We start from the raw sequence: 19,384 nt of genomic DNA, 5'->3' as shown, positions 1-19,384 counted from the left end.
AATAACCACATTGCTGAGTGGATGTTATGTGAAAAAGTAACTTTTTAGAAGCACTCCAGATACCCAAAAAAAACATTTTTCATGAATGCTTCCAAAATAAAAAGAAAGAAACATTTGATTACATTTTCTTCAAAAGATCATGCATCTTTGACAAAACAATTGAAGGAATGTGTGTTGCTTTGTAACAACCACTTCAAAATTATACTTTCAAAATAATCAGAAAGAGCCCTGGTGCAGAAAAAGAATGCAAGATCTTCTTGAACTTCAGAAGAGTGGGTGGTTTGAGTACTACACTCAATTCAAACAATTCCAAGTTATTGTATGGAAATTACAATCAATGCAAATAGATTAGCAGAGCTAAGAGACAAGAATTTTGACTAGGAACAGTTCTTGCTATTTTGCATTCCTTCAAGTAATATCAAGTTTGAGATCACTAGGCTTTTGAAATGAATGTTTGTTGACAACTAAACTGTTATAAATTGTTTCAATAACTACATACTGCAATTAATGCTAAGAACACCAAGTTTCAGTCTTGATTTTTTTAATGTAATTATACCTTAATTTACCATAAGATTTACAAGGCCCTGATTAAACAAAACAGTATGTAGGAAATAACAAAACTAGAGACAGAGATAGTATAAGCAAAAAAGACCATGAAGTATTACTCAAAGTCGGCTCTACAAACACAATCTGCTTTATATTTGTGCAACATTTCAGACCCATTCCCAAAACTGGTTTAGGAAAAAACAACCAAACAAGATATTTCTCATAAGCAATTTGTACTAAATTTGTTTATGCAAAAAAAAATCAGATCTGCTAAATTAATCCTAGTGTTTGCCATTCTGAAAATAGTTACATTTAGTGCAATCTTAAGATTTTTAACAGTACATCTTAATAGCATTTAGCTCAATAATATTTCAGAGTATGCAGTAGATAAAGTATATGAGGTAATTTAAAAATTAACCACAACGTAAGAATCTTAAACACACAATGTGTCTTATTGCTGGTAGAATTGCTGCGGAGGGTAAGGGTATCCTGGCTGCTGAGGTGGCTGAGGGTTTTGGAAAGGTGGCTGCCCAGGAGGCTGGTACATGTATGGCATGCTGTACTGACCATAAGCATATTGGTTATACCCCATTGGCATAGGAAGTGGGTAGTACCTGAAAAATGAAATATGCAACATAAGGACAAGAATCAATTATGCCAAATCAAACTCAACGCTCTTTCCTATATCAATGCGAAGTCATACCAGCAGAATTAATTACTTCTAATTATGCTGCTTTGAAATCCGACCAAAGCATACATTTGAAGGTAGCATGCAAAAATGTGACCCAACTACCGATGTACACAAAATCAGAATAAATATGAAATTCCCTCAAAATGTCAGAATTTACCTTTGTCACTGATTCAAAAGACTAAACTCTTGAAAAACTAAAGCTTACTTGAATAAAAGCTTTTGCTATTTCTTTCATATGCATCTTTGCTGGCTTCTGTTGCATTATATACCATGTTAACATCTATTAATATTCTTTTACAACTTAGACCATACAGCTAAACAGCCTATATTCCCAAATATAGGTCAAATATAGCTCTAAGCAATTTGGTGAGAGAATGGGGAATAGCAAAATATGAGAATTTAAGGAACAAGATTAATTATACTTTTCTGGGAGTTTCCAAATCACGTGTTTTGCAAGGAATAGACAAAATGTCATAACTTAATACAATATTCAAATTTCACTTCATCTGCTTACTTAGCCAACTTTCAACTGTATGTTTCCAATCCAACATCCTATTAAGCATTATTACACAGAAAAAGATTCAGCAAAAAATCTCAAATATTGATTGACATTGCAATTACTGAATCTCTTACTGCTATGCTCTGCCACTTCTGACTTTTTTTAAAATGGCCCCTGTAGGCTTGAGCTGTGTTTTTACAACACAGTGCATCATACTTTTCATACTTCTACTCCCAAAACAAAAAAATGCACTGCATCAGAAATGTACTATATCAAGTGCACTGTGGGACAGCATGGTGGCTTAGCAGTTAGCACTGTTGCCTCAATGCCAGGGACCCAGAGTTCAATACAGCTTTGGGCAACTGTCAGTGTGGAGTCTACACATTCTCCCTCTGTCTGCGTGGATTTCCTCCAGATGCTTCAGTTTCCTCCGACAGGCCAAAGATACGTGGGTTAGATAGATTGGCTATGTTAAATTGCCAATAGTATCCAGGGATTTGCAGGCTTGGTGGATTAGTCATGGGAAATGCAGAGGAAGGGTGGGGGATGGGTCTGGGTGGAATGCCCTTCGGAGGGTCGGTGTGCAGTTGATGGGCTGGATGGCTTGCTTCAACACTGCAGGGACTCTACTATGAAAAAGTATAAAAGACAAAGCTACGCAGCCAGAAGACAACTCACCCAAAGCTATCCCATAGCATCACATTAGTACTATTTTAAGGATTACATTATATCACTGGTCCATGTATTTCTGAAAATAGTGCACTACTAACTGCCTGATATTCTGATTGAGAGACTCAAATGCTCTTTTCTAACACTTCAAAGAAGCAGTGAACTTAAAATTGTTAAGCGTTTTAAAAGAGGGTTAATAGATTTGATTTGAGTCATATGGTGAAAATAAGCTTTTAGGGATAAGTTTAAAAACACACCATGACAGCTGGTGGAATCTGAATTTTTTTTTGTGAAAGCTGGTCTTTGTAATCATGACCAAGAAATAATCAACAGCTGTCATAATATCCCATTTGATTTGTAATAACTTTGAGGGAAAGGATCTTCAATCCATACCTGGTCTTGCCTTGATGTGGCTCCAAATTCACATTAATGTGGCTAATTCCTAATTTGTCTCTAAAGTGGCCTATAGCAAGCCACTTTGTTCAAGAGCAACGAGAGTATGTTAATGAATGCTGGCCTGTGATGCCCACATTCATGAAAGAATAAAGGGGGAAAATATTGGATACCATTGGCTTACAAAATGCTTGTTTTGACAGAGTACATTTCTTTGTCGAGTACAGTAAATGTGATCCACGGAACAAAGTGATTTAGGATGGCCTGGGATTAAAGGGCAGGATGGGACTTTTATAAAAGAATGAACTTGTGAATCAGTTGCCAGTCTTAGATAAAAGTTAAATTAAATGAACTTCTCCCTTCATTTATAATTGATTCAAATAGCATTAGTGAATTGCTATAGGACCAGAAATCTTCAAAAGACCCTGATTCCTGTCATCCCTGAAAAGACCTGTCAACAATGGGGAAACAAAAATCGGACTGAACTTTTAGTGATATCTGTCAATGCATTTCTTATGCATTTCAATATTTATGACATGGTAAAAGGTTATGAAACACAATGGGTCTGGACGTGTTGCTCTTTGGAGGGTCAGTCAGGCTCAATGGCCTGTTTCTATATTGTAGGGATTCTATGCTGTTCAGCAAATTCTGCTTTTCTCATTTTTAATGCATCCTTTCATGTGTACAAGTTTTAAAATTCAGATCCTGCAAATTGAATTCTTTTCCTGTGTCAGAATTGTTTCCTGTTGGATTCCCATGCAATTGCAGGCACATAGTTACCTAAATGGTCTTCAGCAAGACTTTTGAAAAGGTTCCATATTGAGGATTGGTTAGTAATAATATATCACAGGATCCAGGGATATTAGACTGGTTTAACAGTCAGAGGCAGCAAGTGTTGGTCGAGGGTTGTTCAGACTGAAGGTCTGTAGTGGTATGCCACAAGAATTGGTTCTGGGTCCACAGTTGTTTGTCATTTAAATAAACAATTTGGATGCGAATACAGGGGAACCTCAATTATCGAACGAGATGGGCAGACACTATTTCATTCGGATAATTGATAATACAGTTAATCGATTAAATGCCTTTCTTCTGGGGTTTGGAGTTTTTAAAAGTCTGCTCCCCGTTCAGGAGACTGCAGCAGCACACAGTGCACGAGACCCCGCTCCCAACACCCCCCCACATGCCCCGGCCTGTAATCCCACCCAACCCCAGCCCCTCCCTCAAAAAAAAAACGTCCAACCCCGCCCCCTCTCCAGGGCAGCCGGACTGTACACCAAAAATAAGATTGCTGCTGCCGCCGTCGCTGCCTGTGTGGAGTAAGTCTCTAAATAGCACGCGCGCGCACACACACACACACACACACACACACACACACACACACACACACACACACACACAGCCACACACACACACACACACACACAGCCACACACACAAGTTTTGATTACACCTTTTTGACAGGTTCCACGTTTGCCATGTTGGTCAGATTATCTAGGGGTGGGGGGTGTGGTTAGGGTATACCCCTCTGTAGAGTTCTTGGGAAAGTGTGGGGAGAGGGAGGGCGGGAGGTCAGTCATTTGGAGACGGTGCCAGTTTAATCACTGTGAACAAAAGACGCGATTCACTGTGGGAAATAGTGTTGATGTAATGTTTCTGCTGGGACCTTGAGATCTCCTTTGGATAATCGGTATTCGGATAATAGAGGTTCCTCTGTATAGGAGGCGAAGTTTGTTAATTTGCAGATGACACCAAAATTGGTGGTATAGTGGTCAGTGAAGAAGGTTATCTAAGAGTTCAACAGGATCTTGATTAACTGGGCTGGTGGGCCAAGGAATGGCAGATGGGAATTTAATTTAGATAAATGTGAGGCGTTGCACTTTGGTAAGACAAACCAGGGCAGGTCTTACACAGTTAATGGCAGGGTCCTGGGGAGTGTTGTTGAATGGAGATACCAAGGGACACACTACATAGCTCCTTGAATATGTCAGAATATATATCACATCAAGTGATGCAGGGAAGCCAAAGACACTCTGCGGAGGAACCTCGATTATCCATCGTTCAATTATTCAAATACTGGATTGTCCAAGCATGTCCCGATGCTCTGCTATACAATGCTATCTGGCATTCAATTATCTGGAATTTGATTAACCGAATGAAATACTCACCCACCTGTCCCCTTTGGACAATCAAGGTTCCTCTGTATTAAAAATTGAATAACATTTATTCATCAAACTTTGCAACTGGTCCTTAGCCCTTCAGCATATTTGGCAGAAATAGTTTTGCACTAGAATGAGAATGCTTCTAAATCTAAACTTGCATTTTCAAGTAGCACAGAAAGCATAGTTAATTGACAGAAGTTCAAGTGTAAACACCAACTCCCCAACTTTTCTTTCAACCGAGAATTAGGTACAGTATTGCAAGAAAAGCCTGGAACAACTAAATCAAAACAAAAACTTTTACCTCTTCCAAACAATGCAATTATTTCATTCTAAAAAACGATGGTTTACACTTAGATTGACAATACTAAACTCAGTCAAAACCTACCCAGGAAATCCTTGGTATGTAGGATACGGAGGTCCCTGGGCTTGTGTTAGCACACCAGTGCCCCCAACAGAAGCAACTGGAGCAGGAGCAGCAGGGGTGTTTGTGGTTGTAGGAGTTGCAACATTGGATCCAACAGATGGAGGTGGGGGCCGTGCAGGAGGTTGAGGTTTAGGTTGCTGTCAACAAAGAGAGGGCTTGAAATGAGATTGAAGAGAACATTAAAAATAAAGCCATTTTGTAATACTAATTCCTATGGGCTGAACGTACAAAAAGCATTTAAATACAAAGAATATTCCCAGCAAACCACAATTCGAACAATATTCACCAACAATTATTTTCTATAAACATATCTACACCACCACCCATAATAAAGATTGTTCCAGCAGTATGGTCCAACTCTGTTACAATAAATTATTTCACAAGCTCAATTTCATAGGTACCAGAAGTATTTTGGAGAAATAAGGCATTCATCATTCATTTATTGTTAGTCATCAAATAGTTGTCGTTTTGTTGGCAATGATTTAAGAAACTTACATTGCACTGTGTACAAATGCACGTCAAAAAGCGATGATATTAACAGGACTTTTAGCTGCCATAAAGTAGCAAAGTTGGACACTAGTATGCATTCTCATATTTCAAAGCTTTCCTTTGTAAACTACTTACTGCATAACCAAACCTGCTTACACCATGCACACAGAAGAATGGTTAGATCAATGGACAAAAAAATAGCAGTATTTTACATTAATTATTGGATACTTTTGTTGTGTTTGTGAAGTAATTAGCCATTAGAGCTCATGGAAGAGTCCCAATTAACTTTCATTCGGCTGTTTTCAAGACTGGGCAATGAATCCTATACACATTGCATTTACAGCATGGGAGAAATTCCCATTTTAATTTCTACACTGCAGCAACACCCCCTCCCCATTTCATGACACCATCCCAAAGTGAAGTGGAACCTGAACCAGACAACAAAGAAATACCAAGCAAGGATTGCACTGGCTTAAACTGGACTGGAGGACAGAACAGACTGGGGATAGAATATTAGATGGGCGGAATGTTGAAGATTGGGTACTTGGACTGAGGGAGAAACACCGATTGGAAACAAAGGTTTCAGGGTGGAGGCTTAGATGTTAGGGAGAAATTTGGACCAAGGAGGGAATAAGAAAGGATGAAATTTGTTTTGAGGAGGTAACAAGCAGGATATGGTGAACTTGTATATGTAAGGTATTTGATTTCCAAAGGGCACTTGATAAGTAGCCTGATGTGTGGTACCTTAAGATGAGGTAGCACATTCCCACAGATAGAGAGAGTTTAATAATGCGCAAAAGACAGTTAGGATAAGGGGAGGATTTTCAGATAGCAACTAGTAGAGTGCCAAAATTAAATTTGGGAGTGACATAAAAGTAATTAGAAAGATAAGTGGTGATGATAACAGGGTCCACAAGTGGCAAAAACTTGGCAGCTGGAATATAAATGTGAGAAAAATATGTGCTTATGCACTTTGGTAAGTGGAAGAAGAAATGAATATTATATAAATGGGGAAAAAGTGCAGAAAGCTGCACACAGAGGTATCCGGGGGTCTTTCTGCATAAATCACAAAAAATAACATTCAAGTTCAGTAGGTAATAGGGAAGGTAAACGGAATGTTGTCTTTATTTCAAAGAGAATGGAGTATAAAATAGGGAAATCTTACTTTCCAATTACATTTGATGGAGGGACCCAGATTTGGTGAATGATGGCTAAATAAATAACATGGCAAATCTGCTCCATTTAGATCTGTATGAGTGAGGGAGATTAATGGATGAATATCCACAGAAGAATATAAATAAAGGTGAAATTACTTGTTGATGGAGAGAAACAGACATTACAAGAGAACTGACAGAAAATTAACAGATGGAAGTGATAGATGAAGAAGAGGTTTAAAAAAAGCGGGCACATGGTGGCTGTTTAATTATAGTTCTTCAATTGAAATGACCTGCATCAATGTCATTCACTTTCATACAGTCTTTCACACACTCATTTCAAAAAGCTTAAAATAACCTTATTTCTTTCTTTTAGGATTTAAGTTCTCTGATCAAAGCATGGAATCAAGAGCTAGGGCAGCATGGTGGCTCAGTGGTTTGCACTGGTGCCTCACAATGCCAGGGTCCTGGGTTTGATTCCCACTCTGGGCGACTGTCTGTGTGGAGTTTGCACGTTCTCCGTGTCTGCATGGGTTTCCTCCCAGTGTTCTGGTTTCCTCCCACATTCCAAAAGATGTGTAGGTTAGGTGAATTGGCCATGCTAAATTGCCTATACTGTCAGGTACATTAGTCAGGGGTAAATGTAGGGAAATGAGTCCTGTCGGGTTACTCCTCGGAGGGTTGGTGTGGACATGTTGGGCCAAAGGGCTTGTTTCCACACTGTAGGAAATCTAATCAAACTTGACACCTTGGTTGTCTTCTCAATACTTCTGCCAGATTCTCATAGTAGATTTCAATTCTCACTGTCTCTTTTCCTTTTGTTACTTTGAAACCACTGATACTGCACTGGTGCTGTCAGAGACAAGACTGGAACTTTCAAACCTGGCATGCTATGGCAACTACTCCAGGTTTGTACGTCAAGAGGTAATAGCATTGATATAAAACACAAAAGTTTGTATCTGCCTAAGATGACTGTTACATATGGCAATTTACACTTTTCAGTATTTTGATATCAGTCAGGAGAATTATAATCTAATTGGTTCCTCCTTTACAAATGATTACTCGGTGCATTTTAACTTTTTTGCCCATTTTTAGCTAACAATTTAAAATTTCCCTTTCATATGCAGATTCATGTGCATTTCCAAAATTTTTTGTTTCCATTAATAACAAATTGTTCATTTAACAGTGTACTATATAACTGAACTACAAATAAAAGCTAACTGAAGTATTCTCCAAAAAAAATTATTTCAATTCTCTTTTTGAAGTCACAGGTTTTTGATCCAGAAATAGTAAATCCTCTTCCAAGCCTAATTTAGAAATGGGATTATGATTCTGCCTGAACTCTTGTGCCATCACACATACACAACAAAAAGTATTAAAAATAAATTACAAAGTTAAAACCAGCTACATTTTCACAACCACCAGTGGATGAAGATGCGTCAGGTTCAGGAGGTTCAGGTTTGGATGGCTGGAAAAAAGAACAACTTTGAATGTGACTAAAGAGAATATTACAAGACAAGGACACCACAACATACAGTAATTTCATGAGATTCTGCTGTCAATACAAAAAAAAGGTGTTATTGGACATGATCATAAGTTAGATACAGCCTCAATATTCTGACTCCCTGTGGCTTGAATGGACTATCGGAAATTATCCTGGTATCTTCAAATGTAAAAATTCTTGCAAACAAAACAATAAATTATATTGCACAAAAGACATACAGGATAATAAACTGGATGTGTTGGTGCATTCAAAATGGGCAGACACTTGAAAATGACAAATGGTGTCACATGGTCAATTTCACATCGATTAATAATTTGAAAAGAAAAGGGTTAAGTGATAAGTCAAAGACAGAATTTGGGATGACCACTCAAAATACAATTAAAAGCTAGATGATACTTCACTCACATTTGTTTTAAAAAATCTTTCAAACATTAAGATTGCGGTCAGAAAGCAGAACAAAATTTTATTCACAGGAGAAATATTCAGCTTTCACAGAAGATTGTTAATATATCTTTAAACAATAGTTGCAAATTAATCCTAACTCAGTACGTTGACAGGCCAACGAGGGGAGAAGCCAGTTTGAATTTGGTGCTCAGCAATGAGCCGGGACAGGTGTCAGATCTTGCGGATGGAGAGCGTTTTGGTGATAGTGATCACAACTGCCTCACATTCTACATAGCTACGGGGAAGGAGAGAAGCAGGCACAATGGGAGGATATTTAACTGGGGAAAAGGAAACTATGATGCTATCAGACATGAGTTGGGAAGCATGGACTGGGAGCAATTGCTCCATGGAAAGGGCACAATAGACATGTGGAGACTGTTTAAGGAACAGTTGTTGCGAGTGATGCATAAATGTGTTCCTCTGAGACAAGCAAGGAGGAGTAAGATAAAGGAACCTTGGATGACGCGAGTGGAGGAGCTTCTTGTTAAAAGAAAAGGAGGCAGCTTACATAAGGTGGAGGAATCAAGGGTCTTGCTCAGCTCTAGAGGATTACAGGCAGGCGAGGAAGGAGCTCAAAAATGGTCTGAGGAGAGCAAGGAGGGGGCACAAAAAAGGCTCGGCAGGAAGGATTAGGAAGAATCCAAAGGCATTTTACACATATGTGAGGAATAAGAGAATGATCAAAAAAAAGTAGGGCCGCTTAGGGATAGCATAGGGAACTTGTGTATAGAGTCTGAAGTGGTAGGGGAAGCCCTAAACGAGTTTTTTTGCTTCAGTCTTTACTAAAGAAAAGGACCTTGTAGTGGATGAAACCATTGAGGAGCAGGTAAGCATGCTGGAAAGGATAGAGATTGAGGAAGCTGATGAGCTGAAAATTTTGACAAACATTAAGATTGACAAGTCGCCAGGGCCAGACCAGATTTGTCCTCGGCTGCTTTGGGAAGTGAGAAATATGATTGCTTTGCCGCTTGCGAAGATCTTTTTGCATCCTTGCTCTCCACCGGAGTCGTACCTGAGGACTGGAGGGAGGCAAATGCGATTCCTCTCTTCAAGAAAGGAAATAGGGAAATCTCTGGCAATTACAGACCAGTCAGTCTCACGTCTGTTAGTGCTGTGAAGGCAGCATATGGCGTACTGGCTTTTATTGGTAGAGGAATTGAGTTCCGGAGTCCTGAGGCCATGTTGCAGTTGTCTAAGACTCTGGTGCGGCCGCATCTGGAGTATTGTGTGCAGTTTTGATCGCCTTACTATAGGAAGGATGTGGAGGCTCTGGAACAGGTGCAGAGGAGGTTTACCAGGATGTTGCCTGGTATGGTAGGAGGATCATATGAGGAAAGGCTGAGGCACTTGGGGCTGTTTTCATTGGAGAAAAAAAGGTTTAGGGGGGACTTGATAGAGGTGTACATGATGATTAGGGTTTTAGATAGGGTTGACCATGAGAACCTTTTTCCACATATGGAGTCAGTTATTACGAGGGGGTATAGCTTTAAATTAAGGGGTGGTAGGTATAGGACAGATGTTAGGGGTAGATTCTTTACTCAGCGAGTCGTGAGTTCATGGAATGCCCTGCCAGTAGCAGTGGTGGACTCTCCCTCTTTATGGGCATTTAAATGGGCATTGGATAGACCTTTGAAGGATAGTGGGCTAGTGTAGGTTAAGTGGGCTTGGATTGGTGCAACATCGAGAGCCAAAGGGCCTGTACTGTGCTGTATTTTTCTATGTTCTATGTTATCTGCAAGGTGTTAGAAAGGATTCTGAGGGATAGGATTTATGACCATCTGGAAGAGCATGGCTTGATTAAGTGCAGTCAACATGGCTTTGTGAGGGGCAGGTTATGCCTCACAAACCTTAGAGTTCTTTGAGGATGTTACTAGACAAGTTGATGAGGGTCGAGTGGTGGATGTGGTGTATCTGGACTTCACCAAGGCACTTGATAAGGTTCCCCATGGTAGGCTCGTTCAGAAGGTCAGGAGGAATGGGATACAGGAATTTTAGCTGTCTGGATACAGAATTGGCTCGTCGACAGAAGACAGTGAGTGGTAGTGGAAGGAAAGTATTCTGCCTGGAAGTCAGTAGTGAGTGGTGTTCCACAGGACTGTGTTCTCGGGCCTCTACTGTTTGTAATTTTTATTAATGACTTGGATGAGGAGATTGAAGGATGGGTTAGCAACTTTGCAGATGACACAAAGGTTGGAGGTGTCGTTGACAGTATAAAGGACTGTTGTAGATTGCAGCGTGACATTGAAGGATGCAGAGATTGGCTGAGAGGTGGCAGATGGAGTTCAACTTGGACAATGCGAAGTGATGCACTTTGGAAGGTCAAACTTGAAAGTTGAGTACAGTATTAAAGACAGGATTCTTGGCGCTGTGGAGGAACAGCGGGATCTTGGTGTGTAGGCACATAGATCCCTTAAAATGGCCACCCACGTGGACAGAGTTGTTAAGAAAGCATATGGTGTTTTGGCTTTCATTAACAAGGGAATAGAGTTTAAGAGCCGTGAGATCTTGTTGCAGCTCTATAAAACTTTGGTTAGACCGCACTTGGAATACTGCATCCAGTTCTGGTCGCCCTATTATAGAAAAGATGTGGATGCTTTGGAGAGGGTTCAGAGGAGGTTTACCAGGATGCTGCCTGGAATGGAGGGCTATCTTACAAAGAGAGGTTGACTGAGCTCGGACTTTTTTCATTGAAAAAAAGGAAGAGAGGGGACCTAATTGAGGCGTACAAGATAATGAGAGGCATAGATAGAGTTGATAGCCAGAAACTTTTTCCCAGGGTAGAAATTGTTAACACGAGGGGTCATAGTTTTAAGCTGGTTGGCGGAAAGTATAGAGGGGATGTCAGAGGCGGGTTCTTTACAGAGTTGAGAGAGCATGGAATGTGTTGCCAGCAGCAGTTGTGTAAGTGAGGTCATTGGGGATATTTAAGAGACTGCTGGACATGCATATGGTCACAGAAATTTGAGGGTTCGTACATTAGGTTTACCTTACATGAGGATCAACGGTCGGCACAACATTGTGGGCTGAAGGGCCTGTTCTGTGCTGTACTGTTCTATGTTCTAAAACTCATCAGGAGACTAAAGAAATTTTGTTGGGAAAAACTAATTATTGTGAGCCACTAAGTTCCATGGGAACCAATGATTTTTACATTTCCACAAGCTATAAAATTGGCCTCAAAGTTCCTCTAAGCTGAGCAGTGTTCAATCTACCTGACTTAAGTCTCAAAAATATGAACGAGTGAAACAAACATTTTACAGTAGAAACAACTAGTATTCTCCACCAATACGATATTTCTCTCAAGGCAAAAATATTCTGCCTACATAAATGAACAATGTAATTTATCAATGTTGGTGCTGGTGAGGTAACAGGTTTGCAGGCCATATATCCCAATGACTGGTACATCATTCCAAACTGCACGCCTCTTTGGCTGTTCACAGACATTACTGACCATAGTCAACCAACTCATAATTGCAAAATCAAGAACTTAGAATCAAAGCCAATGTTGGAACCTATGTTCAAAAGCACTTACTAACATACACTAATAAGCAACTATTACTATATAATATTATATCATTTATATAAATGATTTAGAGAATTTAGGAGGTATGGTTACTATGTTGGTGGATGATACCAAGACTGGTGAACAGTGAAGGTTATCTGGAAATGCAGCGAGACCTTGATTAACTGGGCCATTGAACTGAGGAATGGTAGATGGAGTCTTATTTAGATAAATGATAGGTGTTGCATTTTAGTAAAGCAAACTAGGGCAGGACTTACACAGTCAATGGTAGGGCCTTGGGAAGTGTTATAGAATAAAGATCTTGCATTACAGATTCATAGCTCCTTGAAAATGGAGTCACAGTTAGGATGGTGAAGGCTGCTTTCAATATGCTTGATTTCATCAGGCAGAGCACCGAGTATACAACTTGGGAATCTTATTGCAGCTGTACAAGATATTGGGTGGCCACATTTGGAGCACTGTATGCAGTTTTGATTGCTTATTACAGAAAGGATACTATTAAACTAGAAGTAGTACATTAAAGATTTGCGAGGATACTACCTAGACTGGAAGGTTTGAGTTATAAGGAGAATTTGGATAGGCTGGGACTTTTTCCCCTGGAGTGTAAGAGACCGAGGGATGACCTTATCGGGTTTTATAAAATAATGAGGGGCACAGATAAGGTAGATTGCCAACTGCTTTTCCCCATGGTAGAGGTTTATGGGGAGAGATACAAATGGTTCCAGGGGCAATTTTTCCCACACAGAGGATGTTTAGTGTCTGGAATGGGTTGCCAGAGATAGGGTGGAAGCGAATTTAAGAAATATTTAGACAGGTACATAGATGGGACAGATGTGGAGAGATATAGACCAAACACAGGCAAATAGGTCTAGTTTAAATAGTGAAACCCATGCAGTATGGGCAAGTTGGGCTGAAGGGCCTGTTTCCATGCTGTAGATCAGTATGACTCTCTAACTTAACATCATGTATCAGGCTTGCGGTGTGCTTCGCTTGCATTTGCTATAGTTGGAGCAGCAGAAGAAGAACAACATTTGTGGTTTGTTTAATATAGCTGCAAATTAATTTATCTGAAAAAATTTTTAAATCTGTATTAAGACCTGACGAGTAACCCTATTAAATGACTGAGTTACTTAAAAATTAAACAGGAATATTTTCTAGTTATTTTTTGCAAAGTCTTCAGTTCTGAGTAAATTTGAAAAAAATATAAACTGGATAAGCTTTAATGATGTGCATATTTGCAGCTGTGTGCCCAAAACAAAGTTTAAATTTTAGAGTCTCCTCAAAAAGGCCTGCAACCAAAGGCAACACAATGATTATTTCATTCTGAGGCGACAACTAGCTTCACTGACACATGGTCAGGTTCCAGTGCAATGTTTTTAAATCAATTAACAAAAACAACCTAAAAACCAGATGTGAACATAACTTGGGCTTTAAGTTCCAAAACCTGACATGATTTGTGCTGACTTTAGATAAATTGCTTTGTAGAATATCAACCTGAGCTGAACAAGTTTATATGCTTCCAATACATAACTCTCAACTGATATTTATCACAATTACGTTGATCAGTCTACTTACAAATACAGTTCTGGGTGCAGGAGTTGGAACAGCTGGTGTGGTTCCTCCAACAGAAGCAGCAATTTGATATGCAGGTGCCGCTGGAATATTAGGTGCACTGGGTTCTCTAGCTATGCTCTGTTGTAAATCCCTAACACAAAGAGAACAAAAAAAAAGTATGAACCTGAATATCCAAGTTTGCCTTTTTCGTTACAGAGTTAAGTCACATTTCCCAACTGCATAAAACCAGATTCAAGTAAAGACAAGTGAGCGCAAGCATCTGTGTGGGATGTCTCAAAATCATGTTGTTACCAAATATTTTAAAGCTGCTTTATTCCTTATATGACAGAATAAAACCTGCTGCCAACTCAATATAGCAATAGGATATTCAGCTCCTGGAACTTGTTCCACTGCTCAAACAAGTCATGACTGCTCTGCATCTTAACTCCATCCACCTACTTTGGTTCCATATAATTATTTTTACCCTTTTCTACTAACACCAACCAAGTTAGAAACATTAATTGAGCTCGTGTGCACTGTTTTGTCCTATGTCCAAAGATATTCCTCTGTTCATTATGTAGTTAGTTCAGCAATAACTAATTTGGTTTCCTCCTATGTGCTACTTGTAATAATCTCTCAAAGACTTTCTCTCAGTTCAGATTTCTCCACATTCTCTGTAGCTGGATCCTCAACTTCCTAACCCATAGACTGCAATCAGTAAGAATAGGTAACATCTCCTCCACCATAATCCTAAACGCCAGTGCCCTGCAAGGCTGTGTACTCAACCCCCTATTATACTCCAGACACTCCCACGAATTTGGGTGGCCAAATTCCACCCCTACATCACTAAGTTTACTGACGACAAGACTATTGTAGGTCGGACCTCAAACAACGAGGCAGAACACAGGAAAGAGATTGAGTGATTAGCAGCATGGTGTAAAGACAACAATCTCTCCATCAATGCCAACAAAGTGAAAGAACAGGTCATTGACTTCAGGAAGCCAAGTGGAGGGCATGCCCCTGTCTGCATCAGTGGTGGTGAGGTGGAGATGATAGACAGCATCACGTTCCTGGGAGTAATGATCACCAACAATCTGCCCTGGTCCACCAACGTTGACAGAACAGTCAAGAAAGCACAACATCTCCACTTCCTCGGGAAGCTAAGGAAATTTGATAAGTCTTGTGGACGTGACCATTTTTACATAAGCACGATAGAATGCATCTTACCTCAATGCAACATGGCAATTGCTCTGCCCAAGATTGCAAGAAACTACAGTGTCATGAACACAGCCCAGTCCATCATGCAAACTAATAGTCCATCCAATGACTCAATCTACACTTCACACTGCCTCGGGAAAACAGCCAACATAAAAGACCCTTTCCACGCCAGTTATACTCTTTTCCACTGTGCAGAAGATATAGAAGTCTGAATAAAAAATACGAACAGATTCAAGATCCGTGTCTTCCCTGCTGTTATGAGACTTCTGAACTAACCTCGCAAATATTAATTGTGATCTTTCTCCCTGCAGGTCTAACACTTTTCTGCACTCTGTTATATCCAACACGGATGCATTTTGTGTGACACGATCTGTCTGCACAGTACAAAGTGACACTTTCCACGATATCTCAGTACGTGACAACAATAAATCATTGTTCTTTATTCAAGATTGCAATAACTTGCCAGATCTAATGCTAGACTAACAAGTCTATAGTTATGTGGTTTCTCACTGTCACCTTTCTTAAATAATACTTACTTTTGTTATTTTCCAAAATGTAGAGAATTTTTGAAATGAAAACTGCTTCAGAAGATTACAGCTCATAAGAACTTATGATTTTCACTAATTTTCTTCAAAACGTTTGTAAAAACCATTAAGTCCTGTGATTTAGTCAGAAAGGAAGGTACTAAAAACTAACATAACATTGCAGATATTTTAAATTTAGCGAGCTCCATCTTCGATACATTAGAAACTTCCCTCAGATGTTGTATAGTATTTTCTCTGTAGTCTGCCATTTCCTTTTTTTCCATTTGCAAATGTTATCCCCGTCTACTGTTAAAATGGTCCACATTACAGGAATGAATTGTCAGGGGTAAAGTATTTCTAATCACTATAGTTGTGTGCCTTTGTTCTGAATTTCCTGTTTCATCACCTATTTACTCTTCTTAATTGTATGTGAAAATACTGGTCCAATCCTAACTTGAGTCATAAATTTAATCGCAGCACTTGGAAAAAAACCGGAATGCTGGAGAGGAGAAATCTACTTGTATACTGCTGCTATGCAGAGTTTCAGGAGCAAGGAATGACATGGGTTAATGCTACAGTCCAGGTAGCACTCTTCATAGATATCATTGAAGATTGCAGTGCTTCTTGTGAAGTGATGCAAGCCTGCATAGTAAGACCATAAGACATAGGAGTGGAAGTAAGGCCATTCGGCCCATCGAGTCCACTCCGCCATTCAATCATGGCTGATGGGCATTTCAACTCCTGCTTGAAGCAGCACTAAACAAAAAAAAATGATTTCCTGGACTGACAATTATAATATCTTTGCAAGGCCGAATGAAACCAGATTACCACACAGCAGTAAATAATTACTGAACAGCAAAAATATAAGAATAATTGTCAAAAAAATGAACATCACCCAAAATGGTTAAGAATACTGTAGAAAAATAGAAAACATTCACTTACTTCAAAAGTTCATCTCTCTCAGTTTTACGAGCAAACACAATATCAGTACATTTTGTTTGGAATTTCAGGAGATGTTCAGTGATTCCATTGTAAAACTACAAAGGAGAGATATTTATACAAATTAGTATGTCATATGGCTGACTGGTCCAATCTCATTTTACTGATGTTATTGCTCTGAATTCACTGAGTTATCACCTATAAAAGTAGAAAAATACCACAGATTCAAGTCTAATTTTAAAGTAGTTACTTCAATGGCAAGTGGGGTTTTTAATAACAACAGTTCGGTCATTGAATCCTGCAACTGATACTAATTAGAAGAGAAGGCTGTATCCTTCATGGATGCATTCAACCTCTCATGTCAATGAAGATCCCTACTTATGTGCAATTTCTGATAAAAATGTTCCTTTGAAGTGATTGAATAGATGCTGCCTCAAGCTGTTGAGTACCTCAGCATTCAGGATTCAAGTTTATTTAAAGATAACACAGCACTTGGGAACTCAATTGAGCGAGTCTGATTCCTCCAGTTGTTTTGATACTTCTTTACCAACAAATGGTGCACTCCTGAAAGGGCACTATTGCAGCTACACAAATTCTGCTTATGTTTGAGCTAATTATTTGAAATGTGGAACCTTCTTAAGAGTCAGAGGTATACAGCATGTAAACAGACCCTTCCCTGACCTAATCTAGTCCTATTTGCCACCACTTCGCCCATATCCCATCCAGATGCCTTTTAAATGTTGTATTTGAACCAGCCTCCACCACTTCCTCTGGCAGCTCATTCCATACACGCACCACCCTCTGCGTGAAAACGTTAATCCTTAGGTCTCTTTTATATCTTTCCTCTCTCACCCTAAACCTATGCCCTCTAGTTCTAGACTCCTCCACCCCAGGGAAAAAGACTTTGTCTATTTATCCTATCCATGCTCCTCATATTTTATAAACCTCTAAGGTCACCCATAGCCTCCAATGCTCTAGGGAAAATTGCCCTAGCCTATTTAGCCTGTCCCTATAGCTCAATGTCGCCAACCCTGGCAACATTCTTGTAAATCTTTTCTGAACCTTTTCAAGTTTCACAACATCCTTCTGATAGCAAGGAGACCAGAATTGCACATAATATTCCAAAAGTGGCCTAACCAACGTCCTGTACAGCTGCAACATGACCTCCAAACTCTGGTTCTCAATACTCTGACCAATAAAAGAACGCATACCAAATGCCTTCCTCACCAGCCTACCTACCTTCGACTCTACTTTCAAGGAGCTATGAGCCTGCACTCCAAGGTCTCTTTGTTCAGCAACACTCCCCAGGACCTTACCATTAAGTCCTGCCAAGTTGTTTTTCTAAAATACAGCACCTCACATTTATCTAAATTAAACTCCATCTGCCACTCCTTAGTCCATTGGCCCAATTGATCAAGATCCCATTGTAATTTGAGGTAACCTTCTTTGCTGTCCACTACACCACCAATTCTGGTGTCATCTGCAAACTTCCTAACTATACCTCTTATGCTCACATCCAAATCATTTATATAAATGATGAAAAGCAGTGGACCCAGCACCGATCCTTGTGGCACTCCACTGGTCACAGGCCTCCAGTCTGAAAAGCAACCATCCACCAACACCCTCTATCTTCTACCTTTAAGCCAGTTCTACATCCAAATGGCTAGATCTCAAATATATTTCATGAAATGTAATCTCGCTAACCAGTATCCCATGGAGAACCTTGTCGAACGCCTTACTGAACTCCATATAGATCATAGCCACCCCTCTGCCCTCATCAATCCTCTTTGTTACTTCTTCAAAAAAATTTGAGAGACATGATTTTCCACACACAAAGCCTTGTTGACTATCCAGAATTTCTGTCCCTCAGGATTCCATCCAACATTGACATCAGGCTCAGCAGTCTATAGCTCCCCGGCTTTTCCTTACTCCTTTCTTAAGCAGTGGTACCACATTAGCCGACCTCTGGGACCCAGCAATCACTTCCCTCGTTTCCCACAGCCTTAAATAGCTTTTGTGAGTACTATTAGTTTTGGATAGCCTTCTCAATAAGATAGTCTTATATTTTACAGCAATAAATTGCAAAGTGAGTCATAATAGAAATTAAACTTTCCAGTTAAAGCTGTGTTAAATCACTTTAAAATATCTGATCTGAAAGCTTGAAAGTATTCTACAAATTCAAAATTGATCTTTTTAAAATTATTAGTGCACTGAGATGTTTAATGATAACAGAATGGCAACAGGTAAAATGTTAAACCAATAAAACATGAAAAATCTCACCTGCGTTCCTTCTTTCAAGTTACCAACAAGTTCAACAAACTGATCATGGCCCGCTGCTAACTTCTTGAGCATTTCCTCCCTCTGATTAGCATCTGTGTTTGATTGCTTTGACTTCGAAAATTCCTCATGAGCAGTCTAGGTAGAACAGACTCAAGATTCAGGTTATTTGTTCCAAATTATTGGTCAGAAAATGTCAATCAGTATCAATCTAAAGAGTACTATGAAAACAAGCACAATAAACAAACAATTCATTAGTTAAGCACCAGTAAAATAAATACTTAACAATTTGGCAGCTGGGATGACTCATGGAATTGACTTGTTTGATATAAAGAAATTCAAAAAATCGGGTGCAATACAAACAATGAGGAAATGCCTAG

At 39.5% G+C, this 19,384-nt stretch overlaps 1 protein-coding gene across 5 annotated transcripts in view; it reads right to left on the bottom strand.

Moving 5' to 3' along the window:
• Positions 1-524: 524 nt before the first annotated feature.
• Positions 525-19,384, bottom strand: part of pdcd6ip (programmed cell death 6 interacting protein) — a 94,092-nt gene continuing 75,232 nt past the window's right edge. For 2 of the 5 annotated variants that reach the window (XM_060822888.1, XM_060822889.1), the window contains exons 14-19: positions 19,008-19,142; positions 16,731-16,825; positions 14,068-14,197; positions 8,415-8,492; positions 5,343-5,518; positions 525-1,160 (exon numbers count right to left, since the gene is read on the bottom strand). In XM_060822888.1, the coding sequence (XP_060678871.1) occupies positions 998-1,160; positions 5,343-5,518; positions 8,415-8,492; positions 14,068-14,197; positions 16,731-16,825; positions 19,008-19,142 (777 nt within the window). In that variant the 3' untranslated portion in view covers positions 525-997. The remainder of the gene's footprint in view (positions 1,161-5,342; positions 5,519-8,414; positions 8,493-14,067; positions 14,198-16,730; positions 16,826-19,007; positions 19,143-19,384) is intronic. The other 3 variants (XM_060822892.1, XM_060822893.1, XM_060822890.1) reach the window with 2 other exon arrangements.

This window comes from Hemiscyllium ocellatum, chromosome 4 (assembly GCF_020745735.1).
Source record: "Hemiscyllium ocellatum isolate sHemOce1 chromosome 4, sHemOce1.pat.X.cur, whole genome shotgun sequence".
NCBI classification, from domain to species: domain Eukaryota; kingdom Metazoa; phylum Chordata; class Chondrichthyes; order Orectolobiformes; family Hemiscylliidae; genus Hemiscyllium; species Hemiscyllium ocellatum.
The sequence above is the reverse complement of the archived record's forward strand: the minus strand, read 5'-3'. Positions and strand labels throughout refer to the sequence as shown.